We start from the raw sequence: 15,447 nt of genomic DNA, 5'->3' as shown, positions 1-15,447 counted from the left end.
GTATGTTCAGGGTACCTGACGTGTACAGGAGACTTGTTTGGGGAGTTTGAGCAGTCAAACTGAGTTTTGTGTTTATCTCAGGGCATCACCACTCTGTGTGTGTGTGTGTGTGTGTGTGTGTGTGTGTGTGTGTGTGTGTGTGTGTGTGTGTGTGTGTGTGTGTGTGTGTGTCTGGTTGGAGTCACTCACTCAGGATGACGTGTGTAATAACGAAGGCGAAGATGAAGACGGTGAGGAAGGAGAGGGACAGGATGAAGAGGTAGAAGAAACGATAGTTCCTCTTCCCAACACAGTTCCCCACCCAGGGACAGTGGTGGTCAAAACGCTCTGCAGAAAGAAAGAAAGAAAGAGAGAGAGAGAGAGAGAGAGAGAGAGAGAGAGAGAGAGAGAGAGAAAGAGAGAGAGAGAGAGACAGAGAGGAGAGTGAGAAAGAGGGGAGAGAGAGAAAGAAGTGGAGAGAAAGGGAAACAGAAAAGTGTAAAGAGTGGAAGAGAGAATTAAAGGTGAAGAGAAAGGGAAGAGGGTAGCGGATAGAAAAGGAAATAAAAAGTGGAAAGAGAGGGGAGAGTAGATGGTTTAAAAGTCATACATATGGAACAGCCATGGAGTTAGTCAGTTTCTCCTATTATGTTCCCACAGAAAGAAGCCTGAGCGTCTGAGTGAGGTCCAGGTCTACTCCACTCACCGACACAGTTGTCACACAGGCTGCAGTGCGAGGCCCGTGGGGGCCTGAAGATCTTGCAGGTGAAACAGTACTTAAGCTTGACCGTCTGCCCGTTGATGACCACCTCTCTGATCCTCGGGGGCGGCCTGTACCCTGGACCACTGGGGCCATTAGCGGCGTCTGAAGAGGACCACACAAGACCAAGTCAGATTTAGTTCACAAGGGAAGCATATTCCTTTGTTTTCCTATGTTGGATATCCAGTGCAGTCTCAGAGCTGTATCTTATTTCTAAAAGCACAGCCAGTCTGGTAAGGGCCAGATACGAACTCCTGTATCCAAGGGGGCTCTGGCTCTGTTTTTATTTCCCTGTTCCCTGTAATAAACAAAATAAGTCACGCAATCACATCAACAGTATAGGCTTTCACAGTCAGCACATTTTACTGGCTTCCTCGCTGATGCAATTTACAGCGGCAGGCACCTGGGGCACGGTGGCACAGTGTTTACTTAACATTACATTATTCATCTGCAGGACCTAGCACTCATCCCACACACACACACTGCATGCTCTTCCTGCTTGGAGATGGGGGCGCACACCTAATTGATCCAGAAAAAGCTATTGTGGTCTGGGAGGGGGGTGAGGCTCCTGGTGGGTGGGGGCCAAAGGGACGGCCATGCAGCCCTGCATAACACTCACTCTGCATCACTGCCTTGGACCATTGTTTTCATACGCTGCATCATTCCTTGTTAACATTTCATCGCACTGTACCGCTGGTTTATTGTTTAATATAAATGGAGTGTATAAACGTTAAAGATTGCTCCGCCATTTCCTGGTTGCTATAATTCTAAGTTTCAGTTTATGTAACAAAACAAGCAAGGATAGTGTAGAAAACCATTCTACCATCTAAACCGCTGTGAAATATCTTTTCCATAACCAAAATATTGTATTTTCAGCTGTTTGAAGCTGGTGTACAAAAGCAAAAGTAAAAGACGCAAAAACTAAACTTAAGAATGGGAAGCATAGAAATAGCGCACATAGAACAGATTTACTGTTTCTTAGACTTGCTTTTAAATGAGAATGACAGATCTATAACAGATATTTCTATGTGAATTTGGTCGGGTCGCTCAAAAAGTTAAATATTGCAGATTTACCTATCAAGTTTTAGGCGACAACGGAGTATCAATGTGGTGAACATCTATTGGATTGATGTTTAGCCTGAATATTTAACCACGACTTTGTGCATATGAAAAACAAGACATTGACAGTGGCGGTGACAGTAGCGTCGGAACAGAGCATACATTAAGTATATTGCGGAAAGGGAATGAGATCACTTGCAATCACATTCCCGTCATTCTTATACACAGAGGATTGTGAATGCATTTAACAACACGACTCCTGCTGAAACAGTGCAGGAATGATGACAAGTCTATATAAAAAAGAGGAGAGAGAGAAAGACACACAATGAGAGAGAAGCACAGCAGACACCAGACAGAATGCATTGTGGGACTGCAAGTTGTGGGAAGCAGCAAATAAAGCAGCTTAGAATTGAAAACACATGGAGCTGCTCCAAAGCTAACATTCGGGAGCGAGACTGAAGAAGCGTGGGAGAAAGAGAAAGTAGTAGTTTGAAGGCGTTTAGGTTGTGGAACAGACAAGACTACCTCTCCATAAGTTCACTGCTTTTTCAGTGCAGGCCTGTAATATTACTTTTCATCAAAGTTTAATAAACAAAATGTCATTCTCGTTTATAGGTATTGTTTGTAGGCACGATTTTGACAACAATTGGCACCAATTTCCTGTTTGTAGAGTTGACTGTACAGTCCAGAACATCTAGATCCTTTAATACAGGATGTGCAGATGTTATTTCTAGACGTCCATCACATAGTGACTGGCCACATACACTAAACAACCAAACTGAGTAAATATAACAGAATTCTTTCCACCCTTCCTCATCAAATGTATACAACATAGGTTATGTCCCAAATGGCACCCCATTTCCTATATAGTGAACTACTTTTGACCAGAGCCCTATGGGGACTGGTCAAAAGTAGTGCATTACATGAGGAATAGGATGCCATTTGGGACGCAGACATGAAACGTTTTCTCTCCTGCTATAAGAAAGCTGGAGTTAGATGCAGAGCAAGCAATGCCCACATTTGGTCATTCTCTCAGTAATGACTCTTTTGTGATTGACAGGTCTGTTCCAGAATGCTGTATTCACAGGGAAAACACAGTTCTAAATATACATTGATTGTTCGGTCTGTATAACACAGATTCTCTCATTGAACATCCCTGACTCATTCTTCTTGGTTTGCATTGGATTGGGTGTCTCATAACAAAAGTGAACAAGTGTCTTGCACCAGTGATAAAGGAGGGTTGGTTCCCAAATGGCACCCTATTCCCTACATATTGCACTACCTTAAACCAGAGGCCTATGAGTCCTGGTCAAAAGTATTGCACCAAAAGGGAATATGGTAAAACATTTGCGACACGGCTGAGATCTTTTCTAAATTGAACTCTAAAATGAGTCCCTTAAAATCAGGCTGTTTGGACAACATGCCATTGTGCTCAGGGCAAAGCACCTCTCAAAGCTGATGTCATCTCTGAACACCTTATCATCTCAATGGCACACACACAGGCGATTAGAGGGCGGCACATGATTGGCTCGATCCACGCCGTTTAATAGAGGTCGGGTGAAGTTCACGTTGATAACAAATCTATCTGCCTCATTAGTGGAACACAAACAAGGAGAAGCAGCCACCTCAGAGTTCTGCCTCAGCAAAGTCCCAAAATGCACCGTATTCCCTACATAGTGCACTACTTTTGACCAGAACCCTGGACTGTTAGGAAACCAGGTGGTCTCCATAGTTACCAATCTGTCTCTCCAGGTCGGCAGCCTCGTCGGGTGTGGCACGGGGCAGGACTCCCGGGTCACTGAAGCTGGCTCTGAACAGCATCCCCAGAACAAAGACAAACAGCACCCCTCCGATCACCGGGATGGCCGGGGTCAGGTTGGACGCCAGGAACGGGCAGCTGGAAGAGGGGAGGAACAAAAATAATTAGGAATGGAAAAGCATGTAGCTAATTCCCCCCCCCCCCCAACATCAGACACCCCCTAACTTCGGACACTCTAGTGGTTGGAGGACTAAATCACCTCGAGCTCAACATTTAAAAGGCCTGGAAAATAATAGTACGTTTTGGGACTAAAGACATCCTTCTAGCTAGCTGACCATCAATTTGAATTGCAGTTTATGTAAGTTTTGAAAAAAGTTAAATATATATAACTCAGCAAAAAAATAAACATCCTCTCACTGTCAACTGCATTTATTTTCAGCAAACTTAACATGTAAATATTTGTATGAACATAACATGATTCAACAACTGAGACATAAACTGAACAAGTTCCACAGACATGTGACTAACAGAAATTGAATAATGTGTCCCTGAACAAAGAGGGGGTCAAAATCAAAAGTAACAGTCAATATCTGGTGTGGCCACCAGCTGCATTAAGTACTGCAATGCATCTCCTCCTCATGGACTGCACCACATTTGCAAGTTCTTGCTGTGAGATGTTACCCCCCTCTTCCACCAAGGCACCTGCAAGTTCCCGGACATTTCTGGCGGGAATGGCCCTCACCCTCACCTTCCGATCCAAAAGGTCCCAGACGTGCTCAATGGGATTGAGATCCGGGCTCTTCGCTAGCCATGGCAGAACACTGACATTCCTGTTTGCAGGAAATAACGCACAGAAAGAGCAGTATGGCTGGTGGCATTGTCATGCTGGAGGGTCATGTCAGGATGAGCCTGCAGGAAGGGTACCACATGAGGGAGGAGGATGTCTTCCCTGTAATGCACAGCGTTGAGATTGCCTGCAATGACAACAAGCTCAGTCCGATGATGCTGTGACACACCGCCCCAGACCATGACGGACTCTCCACCTCCAAATCGATCCCGCTCCGGAGTACAGGCCTCGGTGTAACGCTCATTCCTTCGACGATAAACGCAAATCTGACCATCACTCCTGGTGAGACAAAACTGCGACTCGTTAGTGAAGAGCACTTTTTGCCAGTCCTGTCTGGTCCAGCGACGGTGGGTTTGTGCACATAGGCGACGTTGTTGCCGGTTATGTCTGGTGAGGACCTGCCTTACAACAGGCCTACAAACCCTCAGTCCAGCCTCTCTCAGCCTATTGCTGTATCTAGGTGGGTGGAAAGTTCACAACTAATAAAACTGTTAGGATAAACAGGAATGTGCACACACACACATACTTATTTGATTCACTTGTAACAACAAACTCACTTAAACCATGCCTAGTGTTTTGTTCATGAACAGATGTTGGTTAGCACTACTGTACTGTCTGTCCTCTGTACCTAACGTCATTAGATGACAAGACTGGGGCCGGGGTCAAGGAGGAATGGCCTTCCTGGAAAGCTTTCTGTGGCACAATTCAACACACCCCATAAGGTTCTGGTCAAAAGTAGTGCACTATATAGGGAATAGGGTGCCATTTAGGACGTATCCACTGACTGAAATCTACTGGCCTCAGTCTGAGAAGAGAAGATTTCCAAGCATTTTCCTCGACTGGCATCCGTGACAAAAGCATGAAATGAAAGGTATGCCTTCATATTTATTTTCACTTTATTACTTCAAATGAACAGACACGCCATTCTTCTCTTCTCATAGCCTGGGTCTATAGCAGCATACGATTTTCCAGATTTGGATCCTTTGTTCGTACCCCCCCATGTCAATTGAACTTATCCCAGGGGCTGCTCCAAGACGCCGCCAGAGGGAGAAGAGGTATTCGAAGTGGACTTCTAGTCCGACTCAGGTGGCGTGCACATCATCCACCGCTTCAGAGTATATTACTCGCTAACGTTCAGTCCCTGGACAATAAAGTAGACGAGCTCAGGGTGAGGATCTCCTCCCAGAGAGATCAGGGACTGTAACGTACTCTGTCTTATGGAGTCCTGGCTCTCTCGGGATATACTGTCCCCGTCCATACAGCCAGCTGGGTTCTCAGTACATCACGCAGACAGGAATAAAGAACGCTCCGTGAAGAAGAAAGGTGGTGGTGTATGTTTCATGATTAACTACTCATGGTGTGATTGTGATGACATACAGAAACTCAAGTCTTATTGTTCATCCGACCTAGAATACGTCACACTCATATATATACCCCCTCAAGCCGGTACCACAACGCCCCTCAAGGAACAACACTGGACTTTATGCAAACTGGAAACCACCACTCCCCCGCCCATCAAATCACAACTCCATTTTGCTCCTCCCTTCCTATAGGCAGAAACTCAAACATGAATTACCCGTTAAAACACTGGTTTGACCATTTGGAATCCATGCTTCAAGATAGTTTTGATCACGCGGACTGGGATATGTTCCGGGTAGCCTCTGAGAATAACATTGATGTATACACGGACACAGTGACTGAGTTCATCAGGAAGTGTATAGGGGATGTTGTTCCCACTGTGACTATTAAAACCTACCCAAATCAGAAACCGTGCATAGATGGCAGCATTCGCGCAAAACTGAAAGCGCAAACCACCACATGTAACCATGGCAAGGTGACTGGGAATATGGTTGAATACAAAACAGTGTAGTTATTCCCTGCGCAAGGAAATCAAACAGACAAAACATCAGTACAGAGAAAGTGAAGTGGCAATTCAGACACGAGACGTATGTTGCAGGGTCTACAGACAATCACGGATTACAAATTGAAAACCAGCCACGTCGCAGACACTTACGTCTTGCTCCCGGACAAGCTAAACACCTTCTTTGCCCGCTTTGAGGATAACACAGTGCCACCGAAGCGACCCACTCCCAAGGACTGTGGGCTCTCGTTCTCCGTGGCCAACATGAGTAAGACATTTAATGGGTTAACCCTAGCAAGGCTGCCGGCCCAGACGTCATCCCAAGCCGCGTCCTCAGAGCATGCGCAGACCAGCTGGCTGGAGTGTTTACGGACATATTCAATCTCTCCCTATCCTAGTCTGCTGTCCCCACTTGCTTCAAGATGTCCACCATTGTTCCTATACCCAAGAAAGCAAAGGTAACTGAACTAAATTATTATTGCCCTGTAGCAGTCACTTCTGTCAGCATTAAGTGTTGAGAGGCTAGTTAAGGATCATATCACCTCCAACTTAACTGACACTAGATCCACTTCAATTTGCTTACTGCCCCAATAGATCCACGGACAATGCAATCGCCATCTCACTGCACACTGCCCTATCGCATCTGGACAAGAGGACTACCTTTGTAAGAATGCTGTTCATTGACTATAGCTTGGCCTTCAACACCATAGTACCCTCCAAGCTCACCATTAAGCTCAGAGCTCTGGGACTGAACCCAGCCCTGTGCAACTGGGTTCTGGACTTCTGACGGGCCGCACCCAGGTGGTGAAGGTAGGAAAACACCTCCACTTCACTGATCCTAAACACAGGGGCCCCACAAGGGTGCGTGCTCAGCCCCCTCCTGTACTCCCTGTTCACCCATGACTGCGGGACCACGCACGCCTCCAACTCAATCATCAAGTTTGCAGACGACACAACAGTAGTAGGCCTGATTACCAACAATGATGAGAGACTACAGGGAGGAGGTGATGGCCATGGCGGAGTGGTGCTAGGAAAATAACCTCTCCCTCCACATCAACAAAATGAAGGAGCTGATTGTGGACTTCAGGAAACAGCAGAGGGAGCACGCCCCTATACACATCGACGGGACTGCAGTGGAGATGGTTAAAAGCTTCAAGTTCCTCAGCGTACACATCACTGACAATCTGAAATGGTCCATCCACACAGACAGTGTGGTGAAGGTGGAACAGCACCTCTTCAACCTCAGGAAGCTTAAGAAATTCTGCTTGGCCCCTACGACCCTCACAGACTTTTACAGATGCACAATTGAGAGCATCCTGTCGGGCTGTATCACCGCCTGGTACGGCAACTGCACCGCCCGCAACTGCAGGGCTCTTCAGAGGGTGGTGCGGTCTGCCCAACACATCACCGTGCCTGCCCTCCAGGACACCTACAGCACCCAATGTCACAGGAAGGCCAAAAAGATCATCAAGGACATCAACCAACCGAGCCATGGCCTGTTCCCCCCGCTATCATCCAGAAGGAGAGGTCAGTACAGGTGCATCAAAGCTGGGACCGAGAGACTGCTTCTAAACAGCTTCTATCTCAAGGCCACCAGACTGTTAAATAGCCATCACTAGCCGGTTACTACCCGGTTACTCAACCTTGCACCTGAGAGGCTGCTGTCCTATATACATAGACATGGAATCACTGGCCACTTTAATAATGGAACACCAATCACTGTTTACATACTGCTTTACTCATTTAATCTGGATATACTTTATTCTATTCTACTGTATTTTAGTCAATGCCACTCCAACATTGCACGTCCTAATATTTATATATTTCTTAATTCCTTTTAGATTTGTGTATTGTTGTGAATTGTTAGATCCTACTACACTGTTGGAGCTAGGAACACAAGCATTTCGCGACACCCGCAATAACAAATATGTGTGTGACCAATAACATTTGATTTGAATTAGGAAAAGGATTGGGAAGCATCATGTCCATGTAATCCGTTAATATTTTGGTGGGCACAATATCCAATCAAAATCTCTTAACCCCACGTCTGTTCCTTAAAGTCTTCTATGGGCTGTTATAATATCGGACATCAAGATCCCCATGATTTAAAGAGTGAGGCATGTTGAGCGCAGGTTTGGGTAATTGGTTTCAGGTTATAGTCTTGGCATAAAACTATATTAAATATCTAATGGTACTAGCCATGAAGTGAAATACCATGCTTTTATTCACTTAGCATAGTCAGTGTGAACAGATATGAGATCTGTACGGCTGCTACTTTGGCTCTGTGAGGCGGCTACGCTGGAATTGAATTAGACTGAAACTCAGATCTTATCAGTTCGTCATGCTAGGATTGGAAATAGCTGCAGCAAGTTTCCAAGTAGTCCTATTTAAAAAATGCCTACCATTGTAGACTAGAGGAGGTTATCGGCCAATTTTGTTGTTGGCAATGTAAAGAAAACATGGATAATTGTCAGAGGGCTGGCTTGGAGATCTGGTACACAGTGGAGGGAAAGGTTGGGGTAGGGTCATGGTAGAGTGATTCTTTCACCTGCACCTTTCACCTGCACTTCACTATCCCACTGCCTTTGGAAATACAAGGACTATGCCCTTGGTAAAGACTATGGAATCTGGATAGTATTGGATACTGTACTGAAAAAGATTGTCTGAATGAAAGGTAGACTAGCAGTTAAGAGGGTTGGCCCAGTAACCGAAATGTCGCTGGTTCAAATCCCCGAGCCAACTCTGTGAAAAATCTGTCTATGTGCCCTTGAACAAGGCACTTAAACCCTAATTGCTCCTGTAAGTCACTCTGGATAAGAGCATCTGCTAGATGACTAAAATGCAAATGTAGGAGATGTGTAAACATTCAGGCATGAGTTTCTCATTTCATCTTCTCAGGCTTTATACAATGCAATGAGTAACCAGAAGTTGATCCATTCCAAGTTTGAATCACGACACAATTCGTCCTTGTTATGTTTCATTCATTGGACCATTTGTCCAATGTTTCCCAGGCAAATCCCAGAGCATGTTGTACTATAAATGGATGAATGTTTTGGCTGTAGTTTAGAGACGCTCTCCGTTCTGGCTAGAGGAGTGCAATTACATTAGTCTTATCTTTAGTCAAACACAACAAACATAGACCAAGTCTGAGTCCCAAATAGCAACCTATTACCGATGTAGTGCACTATATAGGTAACAGGATGCCATTTGGGACGGAGACCAAATCAAACTGGAACAATTGGTGACTCTTCTCCAGTTGCCTTGGAGATGCAGGCTGTTGGTTCGACAGGACACAAAAAGCCTAAGAGGAAACTGTTACCATGGAAACGGGAACACTGGGGTGCCATGTTTTGGAAGGTATGGAACGTGGGAGGAATGAAAGGCAACAGAGAAGGAAAGATGGGGGGGGAGATGGGTAGACCAACCGGAAAATATGTCAGTCATCTCCCAATTTTCTCTTTACATATTAGGATCGGTGTCACTCTCAAATGAATGAATTTGCATGTCATAACAGTGGGCCTATATGAGCTGTCATTCAAATTTATAATTGAAGACATCTGCATATCTGACTGACTTACATCTGTGGCATTTCATCACTCAATGAATAGCCTAGGCCATTGAATTACAGGCTTGTCTGCTTAATGACTAAAATGGAAATGTTCAGGCTGATACACTAATCAAATCCAAAAAGTTTCTGAATTTGAACCCATCTTGATTGCAAGATTGAAAGATTGCAAGTAAATAAACTTTTTAAAATGACCCTTTGAAAACCTGCAGAAGCTTAGAGAGCCACGAAAACATTTCAGACCTTCAACATGCGAGACAGGATCCCAGAGGATGACTATGAGACTTGCTGACTAAGTTGAAAGGATGGTTTGTCCTGTACCCCCGACCCTGCAGACTGCACAACCATCACAAGACCTCCTTGTGTTCATATATCTCAACATCTATGCATGTCAGAGTTCCGGAAAACCCAAATGAAATACATCAGCCCACCAAGGAAGGCATTCACCTGTCCCCAAAAACAAGTAACTCATTACTATCACAAATATCTTTCCTGACCAATGAGGATTGAGAACCACTAAGTTTCTGCAATGTTTGGAGCTCTGTTCACCCAAAGTTTGACACTTGACTGAGTGGAGTAAATTTCATCTGCTTGACGAAACTAAATTCTGTGACCATTTGGAAGGGGGGGGGGGGGGGGGTCGTTCCACCACAAAAAGCACAAAAATGTATTTCGACACCCGCCATCTCAGATTGTTCTAAAATGTTTCTGTTGTTAGAAACAGATACAAGTAGCATTCCTGCAACATTATTTTGTTGAAATATAATTTGATATCTGAGAAATTAAGCTAATTGATTGAACCCAAATTGGCCATTTTAATTTATAGGATTAATATAATATTCAATAAATATAGTTCCGAACATCCGATTTGAATCAAACTTAATTTCTAAGAATGAATTAGACATGAGGAATTCAAAGAAATAGCCAAAAGCCACGCATGGACCCCCACAACCTACGGCAATCCTACCCCAACAACCAGTATAAAGTATCAGTTCACTATGTCTGACAAGTATGGAGCTGCGGCTCAGAGTATTGTTTCGTCATCCTATGTATTGTATTCTCAGTGAATTTGATGATGTTTTTTCCCCCTGTTCAGAGAAATTAGTCATGTTCCAGCCTACATCCTGATACTGTATACTGGTTGTTGGGGTGGTATTGGTGTGGGGGGTGGGGGGTCCATGGGTGACTCTTAACCATTTATTTGGATTCCTCATGTCTTACTCTTTGTTAGAAAAGTTTGATCCAAATCGTATGTTTGGTACTATATTTACTGAATATCACAAAATTGAACATTTGGGCGCAATCAATTTCCTTAATTCCTAAGAGATCAAAATATATTTCAAAAAAATGATGAGGCAGGAATGCTAATTTTACTACTAAAAGTATTTCCGAACAATCTTAGATGGTTAGTGTCATGGTTTTCTGAAATGATATGGAACGACCAGGGAAAAACAGTCCAGACAACATTCTCTCTTTATTTAATTTTTTTAATTTTATTTATTTAACTAGGCAAGTCAGTTAAGAACAAATTCTTATTTACAATGACGGCCTACCAAAAGGCAAAAGGCCTCCTGCGGGGACGGGGGCCTGGGATTAAAAAATAATAATAGATACATTATAAATATAGGACAAAACACACGTCACAACAAGAGAGGCAACACAACCCTACCTAAGACAACAACATAGCAAGGCAGCAACACAACATAACAACAACATGGTAGCAACACAACATGGTAGCAACACAACATGGTAGCAGCACAAAACATAGTACAAAAATTATTGGGCACAGTCAACAGCACAAAGGTCAACAAGGTAGAGATAACAATACATCACACAAAGCAGCTACAACTGTCAGTAAGAGAGTCCATGATTGAGTCTTTGAATGAAAAGATTGAGATAAAACTGTCCAGTTTTAGTGTTTGTTGCAGCTCGTTCCAGTCGCTATCTGCAGCGAACTGAAAAGACGAGCGACCCAGGGACGTGTCTGCTTTGGGGATCTTTAACAGAATGTGACTGGCAGAATGGGTGTTGTATGTGGAGGATGAGGGCTGCAGTAGATATCTCAGATAGGGGGGAGTGAGGCCTAAGAGGGTTTTATAAACAAGCATCAACCAGTGCGTCTTGCGACAGGTATACAGAGATGACCAGTTTACAGAGGAGTATAGAGTGCAGTGACGTGTCCTATAAGGGGCATTGGTGGCAAATCTGATGGCCAAATGGTAAAGAACATCTAGCCGCTCGAGAGCACCCTTACCTGCCGATTTATAAATTATGTCTCCGTAATCTAGCATGGGTAGGATGTTCATCTGAATCAGGGTTAGTTTGGCAGCTGGGGTGAAAGAGGTGCGATTACGATAGACGAACCCAAGTCTAGATTTAACTTTAGCCTGCAGCTTTGATATGTGCTGAGAGAAGGACAGTGCACCATCAAGCAATACTCCCAAGTACTTGTATGAGGTCACTACCTCAAGCTCTAAACCCTCAGAGGTAATAATAACACCTGTGGGAGGAGGGGCATTCTTCTTACCAAACCACATGACCTTTGTTTTGGAGGTGTTCAGAACAAGGTTAAGGGTAGATAAAGCTTGTTGGACACTAAGAAAGCTTTGTTGTAGAGCATTTAACACAAAATCCTGAGTATAAGACTGTATCATCTGCATATAAATGGATGAGAGAGCTTCCTACTGCCTGAGCTATGTTGTTGATGTAAATTGAGAAGAGCGTGGGGCATAGGATTGAGCCTTGGGGTACTGCCTTGGTGACAGGCAGTGGCTGAGACAGCAGATTTTCTGACTTTATACACTGCACTCTTTGAGAGAGGTAGTTAGCAAACCAGGCCAAAGACCCCTCAGCGACACCCATACTCCACAAGAATGGAATGGTCTACCGTATCAAAAGCTTTGGCCAAGTCAATAAAAATAGCAGCACAATTCGGCTTAGAATCAAGGGCAACGGTGACATCATTGAGGACCTTTAAGGTTGTAGTGAAACATCCATAACCCGAGTGGAAACCAGATTGCATACTCCCAAACTCTTTCTATATAAAAGGTAGACAATTAGCTACATTCATAAATCAGTGGGGTATGTGTATCAAATGACACCATATTCCCTACATAGGGCACTACTTTTAAACAGGGCCTCGGTCAAAAGATGCACATTGTATAGGGAATAGGGTGCCATTTGGGATGGAAACAGATTAGAGAGATAGCAAAAGAAAAGTGTGTGTGTGTGTGTGTGTGTGTGTGCGTGTGTGTGTGTGTGGGGGGGGGGGGGGTTCTAACATTTTCGTTTGGTATATGTGTCCTTAGTTTAAGATATACAACTTTCAAAATTGAGAAATAGAGCCATTATACCTGCTTAATTAAAAAAATACATGTTGAAGGTATATATCTTGAAAACTTGTTTGCTGACATGAAAAACATTTTGAGACTATATCACCAATGAACTAATGAAACAAATACCAAAAGATAGTTTTAGGGTTAAATTTCCTATAAGTGTGGCACACTTAAAAACTTTGTCACTCTTTTAAAAATGACTGTTCACACCTGTAAATGATGAGGTCTTGCATGGCTACTGTAGTGTAATTTGCACTTACTCGAATGCGAAGAAAAGCCCGCTGGTGACCATGATGAGGACCAGGGTTAGGTAGAAGACCCCGGTCTGTCTCGCCATCATGACCCTTCCATTACAGTAGAATCTATTTCGGCCAGGGAAGATCTGCCACTTCCTGCGGGGAGTCCTCTTCTTTTTGTGCCCCGAGGTCTCCATAGACGATGAGTTGCGCGTGCAGATCGGGTTATACTGACATTCTCGCACCGGCTCATCAAGTCCGAGATGCATCTGTAAATAGTGCACCTTGCAAAACAATACAAAGAATTCAGGGGCAGCTGATAAATGGGGTTAAAGAAGTGCTCCGTGCTTGTTCCTGATCCTTTGGCACAGTGATGATGTAATGCTGTCAGAAAATGTCAATTTCTGTACAATACATTGCAGTACAACAACAAAAATGCTTCAATACTTTTTTTTTATAAGCTTCATTTTCTGCACGTGCATCCTCCTGAATTTGATCAGCTATACCACTTTGTCAGTGTGAAAATAAACATAGCCTCAATTGTTTGAATAACACTTCCATTGTGTTTTTAAAAACTGTAACTGTAGCCACTAGCGAGGCGTTACTGGACAGACTTATGTAAACACAATGCAATCAAAAAATGTGGAGGACGCGAGAAGAAACCCAGTCATAAAGACGTCCTTCGAGTGTCCTTAAAAGAGAATAATGCTTTTCACATTTAAGTGCAGAGAAGATACAACAATCATTTAGCCACTCAGTGTATAAAAATGCAATTCTCCAACGAGGATATACGCAAAATAAAAGACGGGCATTTTACTGCAGAATAGCGCCGATTGGATTTCTAGAGGTGCACGGATCTCGTTGCAAGCCGCCAGTACAATAACGTCGTGTCCGCGGTCTTCGTTGGTTGGTAGTAATAGCCTATACTTGATACACCTCACATTCTCACAGTTCTCTCGATTCGGTAAAATAAGGATTTTATAGTGTTGTTGTGGAGACGCGTAATCTTATGTTCATGCCTTCATGAAAGCAGAGACATTTGTATCACTGCAACAACAGCTCGCCACCCGTTGCCTGTGTTGCGGCTGCCTACAATGTACAGCAGCCCCAACAACAAACACATGCGCGCACACGTTAGTAGTGCCATGGGAATTGTAGTATCGGTATTTGTATTTCAGATGGAGTATAGTACTCTCAAATCGAAATATACATCCTAATGTTCAAATGCATAGTAATGAATAAGTATGCTACAATTGATTTTCGTGGCTCCAAAAATGTGTATGTAGATAAGAGTAGTTTAGAGCGAATTAAAAGTTCCTAGCTGAGCATGTTTCCACCGTAATTATTTAAGTGTCGGACAAATAAAATGACCGCTTTGAAAAGAAACACGACGTTGAATGTCACTGCAATTGTGACAGAAAACGATGACAAACTACAGCGAATGAAAGGCAAGCGACTGCCTATTTATTTATCGATCGTTGTACTGTTTGTGAATATAAAAATAGCCGTTTTTGTATTATAAATGTAGTAGCTACTACAGCTAGCTAATTGTTTACTTATACGACAAATTCTTGTGACCCATAAACAACGTCACATTATCCCTGTTCAGGTTCAGCTTTCCTGACGACTGTCGCCTCTGCCGGGATGATTGCAGGATTTGGCTCAACGTTAGCCTTGGCCAAGAAAAATAGTCCGGGATAGTTCAGCAAGGTAGCTATGATTAATGTAGGCTAGCATTACATCTAGGCAATTTAACTTGAGATGCCTGTTAGCCCTGACCGATGACGGAGTGATATTATACTGCTCCACATAATCTGACTACTAACGTTAATTGTCTAAAATGTATTGCATTTCTTGCATAGCCTCCCTGGATGTATGACAATTTTATATTATGAAGAAAAACATTGCTCGCGCTGAAGACGCATCTCGGTCCGCTAATACAGGACCAGTAAAAGTCCAATGCACTACTTTTGTGATTTAAAATAAAAACATGTATTTGGGTGTTTATCAGCATTTGTAACTTGAGTCTATATAAAACATTTCATT

At 43.5% G+C, this 15,447-nt stretch overlaps 1 protein-coding gene across 2 annotated transcripts in view; it reads right to left on the bottom strand.

Moving 5' to 3' along the window:
- Nucleotides 1–15,011, bottom strand: part of zdhhc14 (zinc finger DHHC-type palmitoyltransferase 14) — a 26,176-nt gene extending 11,165 nt beyond the window's left edge. For both annotated transcript variants that reach the window (XM_055873063.1, XM_055873064.1), the window contains exons 1-4: nucleotides 13,426–15,011; nucleotides 3,535–3,695; nucleotides 686–844; nucleotides 190–327 (exon numbers count right to left, since the gene is read on the bottom strand). In XM_055873063.1, the coding sequence (XP_055729038.1) occupies nucleotides 190–327; nucleotides 686–844; nucleotides 3,535–3,695; nucleotides 13,426–13,670 (703 nt within the window). In that variant the 5' untranslated portion in view covers nucleotides 13,671–15,011. The remainder of the gene's footprint in view (nucleotides 1–189; nucleotides 328–685; nucleotides 845–3,534; nucleotides 3,696–13,425) is intronic.
- Nucleotides 15,012–15,447: the final 436 nt, after the last annotated feature.

This window comes from Salvelinus fontinalis, chromosome 20 (assembly GCF_029448725.1).
Source record: "Salvelinus fontinalis isolate EN_2023a chromosome 20, ASM2944872v1, whole genome shotgun sequence".
NCBI classification, from domain to species: domain Eukaryota; kingdom Metazoa; phylum Chordata; class Actinopteri; order Salmoniformes; family Salmonidae; genus Salvelinus; species Salvelinus fontinalis.
The sequence above is the reverse complement of the archived record's forward strand: the minus strand, read 5'-3'. Positions and strand labels throughout refer to the sequence as shown.